The sequence below is a fragment of the Tamandua tetradactyla genome, chromosome 7 (genome assembly GCF_023851605.1).
Source record: "Tamandua tetradactyla isolate mTamTet1 chromosome 7, mTamTet1.pri, whole genome shotgun sequence".
NCBI classification, from domain to species: domain Eukaryota; kingdom Metazoa; phylum Chordata; class Mammalia; order Pilosa; family Myrmecophagidae; genus Tamandua; species Tamandua tetradactyla.
Window position 1 is genome coordinate 78,575,939 of NC_135333.1, and position 12,727 is coordinate 78,588,665.

Sequence of the window (12,727 nt, forward strand, 5' to 3'; positions counted from 1 at the left end):
TAATCTTCAGGTTCCAAAGCAGGTAGCTCTTACTCTCAAACTCAGGGACATTCCATTGTGTTCTAGATCCCAAGCCTTTACCTTTATCTCCAATATAATAGGAAGGAAGGGCTTGTCCTGTCTGAAAATCTCACACAACACTTCTGCCTGCACCTTGTTGGCCAGAACTAAGCTACATGGCCATACTCGGTCACAATCAAATAGTTCTTTAGCTTGGAATATTTGCTTTCCAGAAACGTTGTACTGGTCTGCATTCTCATACCTTCAGTTCTCATTGCCCTATACATTCATCAGCATTCATCAAAATTTGTAATCCTTCCCAGGATTTAAATCCTTGACAGGTCACAAATATCTTTTGGTGGTTTTAATTTGTGTTTCTTTTATTATCATTATTCATGTGTGTTTTAACCAATTGCAATAATTCTTAAAAGGCTTGTTTTAAATACATATCCCTGTCCCTATATATTAATTTTGCTTGTCTGTGTTTAGTTACAAATTTAGTTAAGATCTAAAGCTAGAGTAAGGGGAAAAAATAAGCATAATACTAAAAACAAATCTGGAAATAAAGTGCATGTGATTTAGTTGGATAAAATCCTATGTGCTCTTTATGTCTTTTCTAAGCAATTGCTTTTCTAAGCAGTAGTAGATACAAAAGTGTAGTTTATATCTCAGTTTTTGCTTTTCTTCTGGACTACTACTAATTGGAAAATAAAATACAATAGGAGATAGGTTTTGATATAATTGGTTATCATTTAATGAACTAGGAATGTCTATTTTTAAGAACTGATAATTTTCCAAAAACATGTAGTTATGCAAAATGTAAAATACATCTTTGTCCCAGACCATACTTTTCTATTAACTTTTTTTTATGGTGTTAACAACCTTTTGAACCTAAACAAATTGAAACGGAACAATTAATACTGGAAATTCAGTTCTAAATAGAAACCTGCAATGGGTTAGGGCTTTTTCCACTGCAGTATTTTGTCTCAGTTTTGAGTCTCAACATTTGCTATTTACTAAAATACATGCTACAGCATGTTTCTTGGAACATGCTGATGGACATTTCTTTTACCTTCAAGTCAAGGTTCTTCTCCTTTGTGTATTGAGGTATGCAAATATGCTTGTTGCAGCACAATAGAAAGGATCCCATTTCTTCAATTTGGCCACTCAGAGTGTATTCAAACCATTTCTGATGGCCATCAGAGGTCCATAGCGTAATATATCAACTCAGAGAGGAGACTGGAGGGGGATTTTGCCCTCTGCTTCTTTCTGACAACTTAGAATCTATTCTTACCGCAGACTTCTAACTCGTCACCCACCTTGAGGCTCCTTCACTCTTAGCCAGTGACCTACCTCCTAATTCGTAGAGAAAGTAGAAGCATCCCACCGGAATTCTCCCTGGTTTCTTGCATCGGAGCTTCTTTCCTTTGCTTCCTCCTCTCCTCTGTGGTGGAGGAAGCTGCCATTCCTCCTAAATCCAATCCCTTTACCTAGGCTCTTGTTCCCATAGTTTCAAAGCATCTATTCCATTCATTTCCATTTTTTATCCTCCTGTATCTTCAGCCTCTCTTTACTAGTTTATTTGAATCAGCATTTAAACATACTTAAGCTTTTCTTATCCATTAAGTAAATATACATGCTTAACATTTCGACTCACACCCAGCCAAGTCTCCCTTTCTTTTCTCTCCTTCATAACTAAAATTCTTAAAGGAGTTGTAATTGATTCCTTATATCATTTCACCTTTCATTCATTCTTTAACCTAGTTCAATATGTTTTTTCTTGTAATCATTGGTTCTAGCCATTATGCTTCAAAGGCCTCTCATTTCCTTGTACCCAGGGGAAATCCCCAGTTGTGTGTGTCCCTCCTTCTGGAAGCACTCCTGTTCTGGCATTTTTGATCCTACGTTCTTCTGGTTTTCCTCCAATTTTCTAATTACTCCAGTCAGGATGTGAATGAATTGTTAGTTCCCAGAATTACCTGACAAACATTTTCAAATAACTAGCTCCAGCTCCTCCATACACAGAACCTAGCACATCCCCCATGCGTGTGTTTAATAACAGAATTTAGGGTTGGGAGGGAGGAATAGACGCTTGTACTGTGAAAAGTTCTCCAGCTCTTTGTGAGTCTTTGCAGACTGCATTCCAGTCTGGAGTACCAGCAGAAATGGCCCCAAAGTAGCTGGGACCTTCAATGACAGTTTTCCTGCATGGAATATTCATTGTAGCAATTAAAAGTACTGTTTGTCTCCTATATCCAGAGCTTCACCATTATCTTTTATCTCCTTCACTTCTTCAGCCCTGGCTTGTTGTCACCTAAACTTGATTTGTGGAGTATGTACTTGATGGCTATCAGGAGCTTAAGGGCGAGAGGATGAAATGTTGGGGCCGAAGCCACCAGCTGGGTCCTCTATATAAAGAATCGTGAAAGTCCTGAATCTGGGCAACAGTTTTAAACTTCTTACTTGCTTATTTTCACACAAGAAGGATGGTAGGGAGTATATCTCTGAAAAGAAAAGGGTATTTTTCTTACTTTTATATAGCTTTTAATCAGAATTTCTTATTTGAAAAGCTGTCTTCTAAGTTCATAGACACTTTTTGGGGGGAGGTATCACATAATCCGTGGTTTCTCTGTTTTGGGAATTGTTTATAACCAGAGAAATTCTAGAGATGCTTATGGCAGCTCTGTGTTTTTATGGTTTTTGTTTTTCTGCTAGATTCTTCAAAACTTCAAATATTATTGACCAAAAAGAAAATGTGTGTGTGTTTTATTTCTTGTAGGTTACTTTACTACCTGGTGTTTTAGCTCAGCTTTGTTTTAGTCTTACAAGATTAATTAGTTGCCTTGGTGGATGAAAACTGTGTTCTTTGAGCATTTTGTCTTTTTTTTTTTTACATGGGCAGGCACTGGGAATCGAATCTGGGTCTCCAGCATGGCAGATGAGAACTCTGCCTGCTGAGCTACCATGGCCTGCCCATTTTATGGCTTTTTTCTATTTTAAAAGGTTGCTTTGCAATTTGGATTAAGTCTTTCATTGTACATATCTTATCTTAAAGTTATTTTTGGCCCATTCCTGTGTATTATTAACATCTTTCTGGTGCTCAAAAAAATGTGTTTGTTACCAATTATTTTTTTAGTTACCTTTGAATAGCATGAAATATAAAAGGAAATCTACTTTATGACTTTGAGATAGGAAACATAGTCTTTAAGCAATTAGATTCTTACTTATGTCATAATTCTATATGTGAAAGCGTTATTAACAGTTTTCCATGACTATGGCAATGCTTTTCTAGAAATCTTAATGCATTGCCAGCTGACTCAAGATTAAAAATATACTTGCCTTTTAGGTAGAAGCTGGGAGGAAGCAAGATAATTTTAGAGAAAAGTAAAATGCTATAGATGCAAGTTCCTGCAGTCATAAGGGGGCAATGTTGCAGAAGATAAAGACACTCGTCAACCTTTTTTTTGGACGCTGTTTAACAGATTCAGTCTAATTGTCCCCACCCACCTTCAGTCTACACTCTCAGGTTCCCAGGTCTTTCCCAGGGTAGCTAAATTCTCTGATTCCTATCACTGGACAATTCCACTGACATTGCCGCATTTGCTTTTCATCTGGGAGTGATGATGATGGGGCAGAAGGTCGGGTTAAGCCCTCCCCTCCTCTCCTCAATGGGGCAGTGGTAGGAGGGTAAGAGGGGACAGACAGGAGACAACTTCTCTGCTGGTTGAGCTGCTATATTGATTCAGCATCTATGGTATAATATATCCTAAGTTTCTAGTACACTCACTTTCACTACTCCTGAAAGTCTCATTATAAGTCAAAGTATTTATTATCAGATTTTTAATGTGATATGACTATACCAGCCATTTCGCTGGTGTATGTGTTTTGTTATATTTTGTATTACTCTAATTTGCAGTTGTGGTATTTGAATTCCATTTGCATTTGTCAGTCATCTTTAACAGTAGCCTTACAAATTGTTATTTTTCTGGTCCCTGACAAGAATTGATCCTCCTTTCTCTCTCTTTTTTTTAAAGGAGGAATTTTTTAAGTGTTTGAATTTTTCACTGTAAACACGTATTATATGTATGTGAGCAGAAAAAATATTACGAGTTCTAAGGAATAAGATCATGATGTATGCAAAGATTTAACTATAATGACATTTACTGAAGATTGCTTGTAAAAGCAAAAAATCTGGAACCTTAAATATCCAACAGTAGGAAAGTGGTTGAATAAATTATTTATGTCCATACAATGAGTGTGCCACCATTAGAAATCATGCTAGAGGCCTATATTTATTAGTATGGAAAATGTCTGTGATATATTGCGGGGTGAAAAGCAAGCTGCAAAAATAATACATGTCATATATAAACTTTTTTTGTTGTTTTTAAATCCATGAAATGCCAGACTTGATATTTTCCAAACCTCCCATAGCAAAAATTCCTAGATGCTAAATAAATTGCAATAAACATATCATTTTGACTTTTATTTTTGAAGTAATTTTAAACTTACAGAAAATTTCAAAAATAGTATAGGCATACCTCAGAGATATTGCCGTTGGGCTCCAAGGAACTGCAATAAAGCGAAAACTGTAATAAAGCGAGTCACACAAATTTTTTGGTTCCCCATTGTGCTAGTTTGAAACTGTTATGTACCCCAGGAAAGCCATGTTGTTTTAATCCTATTATTGGGTGGAACCTTTTGATTAGGTTCTCCCCATGGAGATATGACCCCGCCCATTGAAGATGGATCTTAATCCTTTGACTGGAGTCCTCTATGAAGAGAATAAAAAGCAGAAAGCATAGAGAGAGCTCACAGCTGACACTTGAGTGCAGCTGTTTGGAGTTGCAGAAGGAAATGCCCCAGGAGATGCCAGAAGCTGAGAGAGCCGTTTGAAACCAGAAGCCAGGAGCCAACAGATGTCACTGTGTGCCTTCCCATGTGACAGAGAAACCCTGGACGTGATTGACCTTTCTTGAGTGAAGGTATCCTCTTGTTGATGCCTTAATTTGGACATTTTCATGACTTTCAAATTTTAACTTGTAACTTGTAACTTAATAAATCCCCTTTATAAAAGCCGATCCATTTCTGGTATATTGCATACTGGCAGTTTTAGCAACTCGAAACACCCAGTGCCTATAAAAGCTATGTTTACATTATACTATAGTCTATACAATAGCATTATATCTACCCCCCCCAAAAAAACCCAATGTACAATACCTTAATTGAAATGTGACACAGAGACAGAAAATGAACATGTGTTGTTGGAAAAACACAGGATTGCCACAGGATTGCCACAACCTTCAATTTGTAAGAAATGTGACACAGCATACAAAATTCCTGTTTACTCTTTTCTCAGATTCACCAATTATAAAATGTACCGCATTTTCTTTTTTCTTTTTTTCTCATTCTCTTCCCCTTTCCTCTTTCCATATGTCTATGATTATTTTGCAGAACTATTTGAGATTAAATTGCAGATCTGATGAAACGTTATCCATAAGTACTTCAGGGTAAATTTCCATGAATAACAAAGACACTCTCATAGAAAGCCACAATACATCATCAAAATCAGGAAATTAACATCAATACCGTACTCATGAAATTGACAAACTTTGTTCAGATTGTGTGGGTTGTCCCAATAATTTTCTTTAGTAGGTCCAGGATCATTTGTTACATGTCTCTTTAGCCTTCTTTAATCTGAAATAGTCTTTAGTTTTTCCTTGTTATTGAAAAATACAGGTCTGTTATTTTGTACAATGTACCTCAATTTGGTTTTGTCTGATGTTTTCTCATGATTAGACTCAGGGCATGCATTTTGGGCAGGAATTCCACAGAAGTGTTGGTCGGTTTTTCTCAATCATTCAGGAGTCACACTTGTTGAATTGTTCTTTTATTGATGATGTTACTTGTATATGTGGCTTTCTGCCCATTTCTCCATTATGAAATTAATATTTTATATTTTAATAAATAATTAATACAGATTGTGGGTTGAGATATTTGAAATGGTGTTAGTAGCTTGTTCCTCATCCAACTTTAACTAAGTTTAGTGCCAATTGATGATTCTCTGATAGTTAGGTATTAATCTTATTGTTGTCAAATGATTTTCTAATTCTGTCAGTTCTTCTATGCTTGTTGGAATTACCTCTGCTCCCTCCCTCCTAGCTGCCCTCTCTGTCTTTCTCCCTTTCTTCCTCCAATGTGTAAGAACTCATGCATTCATATTTTACTCTGAATTAATTGTACAGGAACTCGACAAATTGTCTACTCTGGATGGTGGTGATGGTAACACAAAATTGGGAGCATAATTAACAGCATTGAACTATATGTTTGAATATTGTTAAAAGGGAGAAATTTTAGGTTGTATATATTACTAGAATAAAAATTAAAACAAAAAACAACAAACATGGGACTGTACAGCACAAACAGTAAACCTTATTGAAAATGATGAGCTATAGTTAATAATAATTGAATTATGGAAACATTTCTTTCATGAATTGTAACGAATGTACTACATTAGTGCAAGGTGTTAATAAAGGGCAATATATTGGAACTCTCTATTTTATGCATGATTTTTCTGTAAACCTACAACTTCTCTAATTAAAAAAATGAGGGATTTCTTATTCTTTTGAGCAGTTATCCCTTATACAGATTTTTTGGGAAAGATCTCTTGAACTTATTATTTCACTTGTAATTTCTTCCAAATGTATGATCCAGTAGCAATTATAATCCACATCTTACCTCTGTCCTTTCCTGCTAACGCAGGGTAAAATCAGCCCGTTAGTTTTCCCATCATTTTGCTCATTTACATTGAAGGGAAAGTGACAGTTGAGTATGTTAATGGACTTTATGATTTGAAATTGATTGGTGTACATTTCAGCCATTTAGCACTTTCTTTTGTATATATCATCCATCTAGTTTCCATGGTGTCTATCATTGCAATATGGAGGTACTCAGAAGTATTTAAATACTAATATACTTACTTATGGCTTCCATGGAGGGAAGAGTTCTATATTGTCTTATATGAGTGCTCTGCAAATTCTAATTATTCTTTCATCAGAACCAGAACAGTGCTTGCTCTGTTTAAGTTAATTTTACATCTCTGGAAGTGTATAAGGAAAAGTATGGACAGCTAATATGAAAGAATAAATGTCTTTGTTCTAGTTTGCTAGCTGCTAGAATGCAATATACCAGAAACAGGATGGTTTTTAAAAAGGGGAATTTAATAAGTTGCAAGTTTATAGTTCTAAGGCTGAGAAAATGTCCCAGTTAATGCAAGTCTAGGAAAATGTCCAAAATTAAAGCTATATAAATGCCCAATCTAAGGCATCCAGAGACAGATACCTTGGTTCCAGAAAGTCGATGAAGTTCAGGATTTCTCTCTGTACTGGAAAGGCACAGGTGAACATGGCGGCATCTGCTAGCTCTCCCTTCAGGCTTCTTGTTCCGTGATGCTCTCCTGGGGGCGTTTTCCTTCTGCATCTCCAGAAATCTCTGGCTGGTGGGCTCTTGGCCTTGTGGCTCTGCTGTGGTTCTCTGGCTCTCTCTTTGTTCTCAAAAAAGGGACTCTCCAAAACTCTCCCTCTTTTAAAGGATTCCAGTAAACTAATCAAGACCTACATGGAATGGGTGGAGTCACAACTCCATGGAAGCCTTCTAATCAAAAGTTACCACCTGCAAATTGGGTGGCTCACATCTCCATGGAGATAATCTAAATCAAGTTTCCAACCTATAGTTCTGGATAGAGGTTAAAAGAAATGATTGCTCCCACATTATTAGATCAAGATTAAAACATGGCTTTTCTAGAGTACGTAAATTTTTTCAAACAAGCACAGTCTCATAGATGCCCTGTTTTGTTTTCTAGCCATATGTATTATTTTATTAATCTCCACAAAAATATATGAGGAAACTGAGCTTCCCTAAGTAATTAGACTTGGAGAAATGGAGTAATACCACCTAATTACATAACTAGCAGGTAGTGAAACTGTCTAATACCCAAAGTCTATTCTATTGTTTTAAGAAATGTGAGCTGACATGAGCTGTTAAAAAAAAAAAAAAAATGTTTGTGTTAGAGTAAATTCCCTACAGCCCTTCCCCAGACTGCTCTTCTAGTGCTCAGAGAGGCTGAATATTATCTTCTTTAAGAATCGTAGATCATGGTGTCTTCTGCTTTTATAAGTCCCTCCCTAATGAGAAAGTAATAAGCACTCAGCAACAGTAGTAGCAACACCGCAACTACCAACACCAGGAAAACAAGTAGTTACTGTCCCTACAACATTAGCTGTGTGCTGAGTGCAGTGCCGAGCACTTTATGTGTATTAACATATTTAATCTTCAAAATAACTCAGTGAGGTATACGTACTTCTGTTATCCCCATTTTATAGGTGAGGAAACTGAGACACAGGTTGAGAGTCAAGTCACTTGCCCCAGTCGAACATGTAATTCGTGGTAAAGCTGGGATACAAACCCGGCAGTTTGGAGAACCCACACTATTGGCCCTATTTACCGTATTTCTCCAATAAGTATTTGTTATTCTAGAGTTATTAGCTGAAGACTTATGAAACCAATTATGATTAAGTTAAGCTGAAAAGGGATTTATTAGAAGGACATAGAAGGAATCTGTAGGAAGCCTGGAGAACCAACCAGGCATGGAGAACAAGTAGGTCCATGGAAAGCTCCGGAGCAGAGAATACCTCTCGAGTGTGTTGTGGGAAGATTTTGGTGACAGTGTCACTACTGTGGCCACTGGATCTTGGGCCTTTTGCTATCACCAAAGCTGCTTAAATAGCTATTCCTTCATCTTTGCATCACTTCAGTAACATTCAAAGTCCCAGGTGGAAGCAATCACTTGATGGGGTCCTGGTCACATTAAAGAAAAGGCCAGATGTGGTAAGCTTTTTCATTGAATTGTTCTAGTATATTCTGACTAGGATGGTAACAGAAGCAAATAACAACTTTCCAAATATTGAACCTTCAAGATTAAGATATTTTCACAGAAAAACTTGATCCTGTTTTGTTGTGAGTAAAATGATTTTGAGGAGTTGGCAGTTAAAGAATGAGAAGGCACTGGTTGCATATTTGTTAAAACCAGTTAAGCTCTAAGTGACCATTTTTTGGTTCATTCTGTTTGGATCATTGATTAAAGAGCATAACTTCCAGATGGCTGATAATTGAGTCATAAAATGCAGCTGGTTTTTCTGGTTAATTTTAACCGTAGGTGAAGAAATTCACTGGTTATCAGAAGAAATTCACTGGGTATCAAATATTTTTTTCTTAGAAAATAAGACAGTGGCTTTGTTCATAAATAAGGTAGTGACCACTGTTTTAAGAATTTTATTATAGAGTGCAAAGTTCACCTTAACAAATGCCATAATAAAATATTTTCAAGCCTTTTCTGATGGCTCACTGATTATATGCAGTAATCCTTACAGCAAAATTTTGATACAATACAGTTAGGTCAGACCATGAAATAAGATTTGACTTTTATCACACAATGCTTAATGGAAACCTATTTTACTAAAATTCTGAAGTTAATAATTAAACTTTTTATGTACTTAAAAAAAGCTAGACAATGTGCAAAATATTTTACATATATCATCTCTTTTAATCCTCATAACTGTATAAAGTAAATAGTATCAATACTGTAAGGATGGAACTGAGGCTGAGAGAAATAACTTGACTGCTCAAGAAGTGATAGAGCTGGGTTTTAATCCACATTTGACTGGCTCCAAAGCCTGCTTTTGATGACAACACTATATTGTGGAAGGAAACCACTGATTAAATCACAAGTGAACTCTAGATTAGCATTCTTAAATTTTGAAATCAAATTTCTGTGCCACTTTTTCCTTAGAGCACAGCATTCTCCTTTTAGATTCAGTAACTTAAGAAATGTCTTTGCATCTAAGACTGTCTCTGAGTTAAAAAAAATAAATAAATCATTATTACTGGATAGTCTTTTCCTGTGTACTGCATTCTCACTCACATGGTCATATTAGATGTATGGTGAGATGATTTTCTCCCAAGTTAAGTAAGTAGGCAGGGCAAGGCAGGCAGTGCCCTATCTCAAGTCATCTCTAATACTCTTAACCACCTATGATGAAGGGTTTATGAAAGCATTCAGTCCTTTCTTGAGTAACCTTCAGTGAGTACCATCTCTTGGGGATATCAAATGTGAAGCTTTGCCAACTATCTTGTAAGTGAATATTGGCTTTTATTTGTACTCAATTTCTGCCTTCAGCCCTCAGGTTATGTTCAGGTTTTCTAGAATTGCGAAGGCACGTGTCATGTTCATCTTGTTAAAAATTATATGCTTTTGACTGAGTTTGCTTGTGTGAGGTTAAGTTTTAGTCTTTTGTTTGTAACTTAGTAAAGCTGTGAATTATAGAAGTCTCATCTCAGCATTAAAATAATTCTCAGCCTACCCATAATCCTTATTATGAAGGTTTCTCTCTTGCCGAGTTTTGTCCATGTGCTTCTAAAACTATTTTCTGTGAAACACATGCGTGCGTGTGCACACGCATACACACACACACACACACAGAAAAGAAAAAGCCCCAATTTTGGACCTGATAGTACAGTATAGCCCTAGTTTAGAAATGGGGTTACCAGCGTGATGCAGGTTAAGAGCCAAAATCCATTGGTATCATTGACAAAAATATACTGTGTTAGATGATTTTTCAAAAATGTAACACTTGTTATACTGATTTACTCTTAGCAGATATTTGTTTATTAAAACTATGTTGCCTTGAATATGAAGTTTTTCCCTTTTAATTTTGTTGTCATTAAAAAAATTTTATTTTGGTAGCATATATATAACATGAAACCTACTATTTTAACTATTTTTAAGTGTGCAATCCAGTGACATCAGGTACATTTACAGTGTTGTGCTCCCATCACCACCATCCATTACCAAAGCGTTTTTATCACCCCAAGCAGAAATTCTGTACCCATTAAACAATAACTACTCATTCCTTTCCCCCCCACCCCCCAGCCCCTTGTATTCTCTAATCTACTTTCTGTCTCTGTGAATTACTTATTATATATTTCATATAAATGGAATCAAACAATACTTGTCCTTTGATTTCTGACTTATTTCACTTCAGCATAGTGGTTTCAAGGTTCATCCATATTGAATATCGCATGTATCAGAAATTCGTTTCTTTTTATGGTTGGTGGTAATTTTTTTCAACTTTTTTATTGTATAATATAACATATATGCAAAACAAAGAAAGAAAAGAGCAATAGTTTGCAAAACTCTCTTCAACAAGTAGTCGCAAGACAGATCCCAGAGTTTGTCATGGGCTACCAAACCATCCTGTTAGATTTTTCCTTCTAGCTGCTCCAGAACATAGGAGGTTAGATGGCATAAATATTTTTTTATCATCACAATCAACTTCGTTTTTCTTTTTTGTGAAAAATAACATATATACAAAAAAACCCAATGAATTTCAAAGCACAGCACAACAATTAGATGTAGAACAGATTTCAGAGTTTGGTATGGGTTACAATTCCACAATTTTAGGTTTTTGCTTTTAGCTTCTCTAAGATACTGGAGACTAAAAGAAATACCAAATTAATGATTCAGCAACCATATTCATTTGTTAAATCCTACCTTCTCTGTATAACTGGTTGTAATTTTTTAAATCAAGTTGCTTGTGGGGCAATTCCTGGCACCCTGGAGAACCAGATGTGAACTTGGGTCAAGGGCGATAAAGTTAAAGCTGCATCTCTGAGGGCTCTACAAATGGTCGTGGGCACAGATACCCACCTAGCCACGCTCAACATCTGTTAGTCGGGATGTAGACATACACCCTGGCAGATAGCAGGACAAGCTGTCATGTCTTTATTTTCAGTAACAGAACTCTCAGAAAAGGTCTGCTTTATATTCTAAGAGAAACTATTATATGTGTGAGTGGAAGGATTCATGAGGACTTGATTTTTTATTTTTAGTTTGCAGTGTGGTACATCACTGGATGTTAGATACATTTGTTTTCTCTGATATGTAGCCAGCGTATGGAAACGGTAGGAATTATTTGTAATTTGAATGTCATTATAATGATTTTTAAAAAGCTCCGTGACTCTGGACCTTGGGCCAGGGCTTGGAACTAGTTTCCTGGTAGCACACTAAGCATTCCTTGTAACAGGACGTGAACTGCAACAGAATGCTCTAGGCAATATTAAATTGGGGCGATTTTTTAGAAAGTGACAAATGTTTTATGTTTCCTAATTCTGAATTGGGTTTTACCAGCTATAAACGGCTGCCAAGTTACGTTATCACTTGCCTGCTTTGTAACTGCCTCAATCATTTTCCTTCACAGCCCTGTATGATGAGATTTGTCAGTTTCGCAAGGCCTGTGGGGAGGCTCATCTCAAAACCATCTTGGCAACAGGAGAACTTGGATCTCTTACTAATGTCTATAAAGCCAGTATGATAGCAATGATGGCAGGTAAGCATTTCCTTTTCAAGGAATGTTTTATATTCAAGTGATGTTTTTAAGAGAAATACGTAAGTGAAAACATTTGGTTTTCAGATAAAAGGGCTAACCAGTTGGAATTTAACTCTTGCAAAAGTCGTCAGATGTTTTTGAACAATGTGAAGTGGTTAAAACCTCTTGGCTTTCTTCCTCATTTTTGTGTGGCATTTCATTGCTGCACTATCCTGGTGAGGCAGTAGATGGCTCTCTTGTTAGTGAATTACCTTCTGAGGATTATTCGTTCATCAACATATGTTAGA

At 36.3% G+C, this 12,727-nt stretch overlaps 1 protein-coding gene across 2 annotated transcripts in view; it reads left to right on the forward strand.

Annotated features, from left to right (window-relative positions):
- Nucleotides 1-12,727, forward strand: part of DERA (deoxyribose-phosphate aldolase) — a 120,941-nt gene that overhangs the window by 65,313 nt on the left and 42,901 nt on the right. For both annotated transcript variants that reach the window (XM_077170212.1, XM_077170213.1), the window contains one exon: nt 12,312-12,440. In XM_077170212.1, coding sequence (XP_077026327.1) covers nt 12,312-12,440 — 129 coding nt within the window. The remainder of the gene's footprint in view (nt 1-12,311; nt 12,441-12,727) is intronic.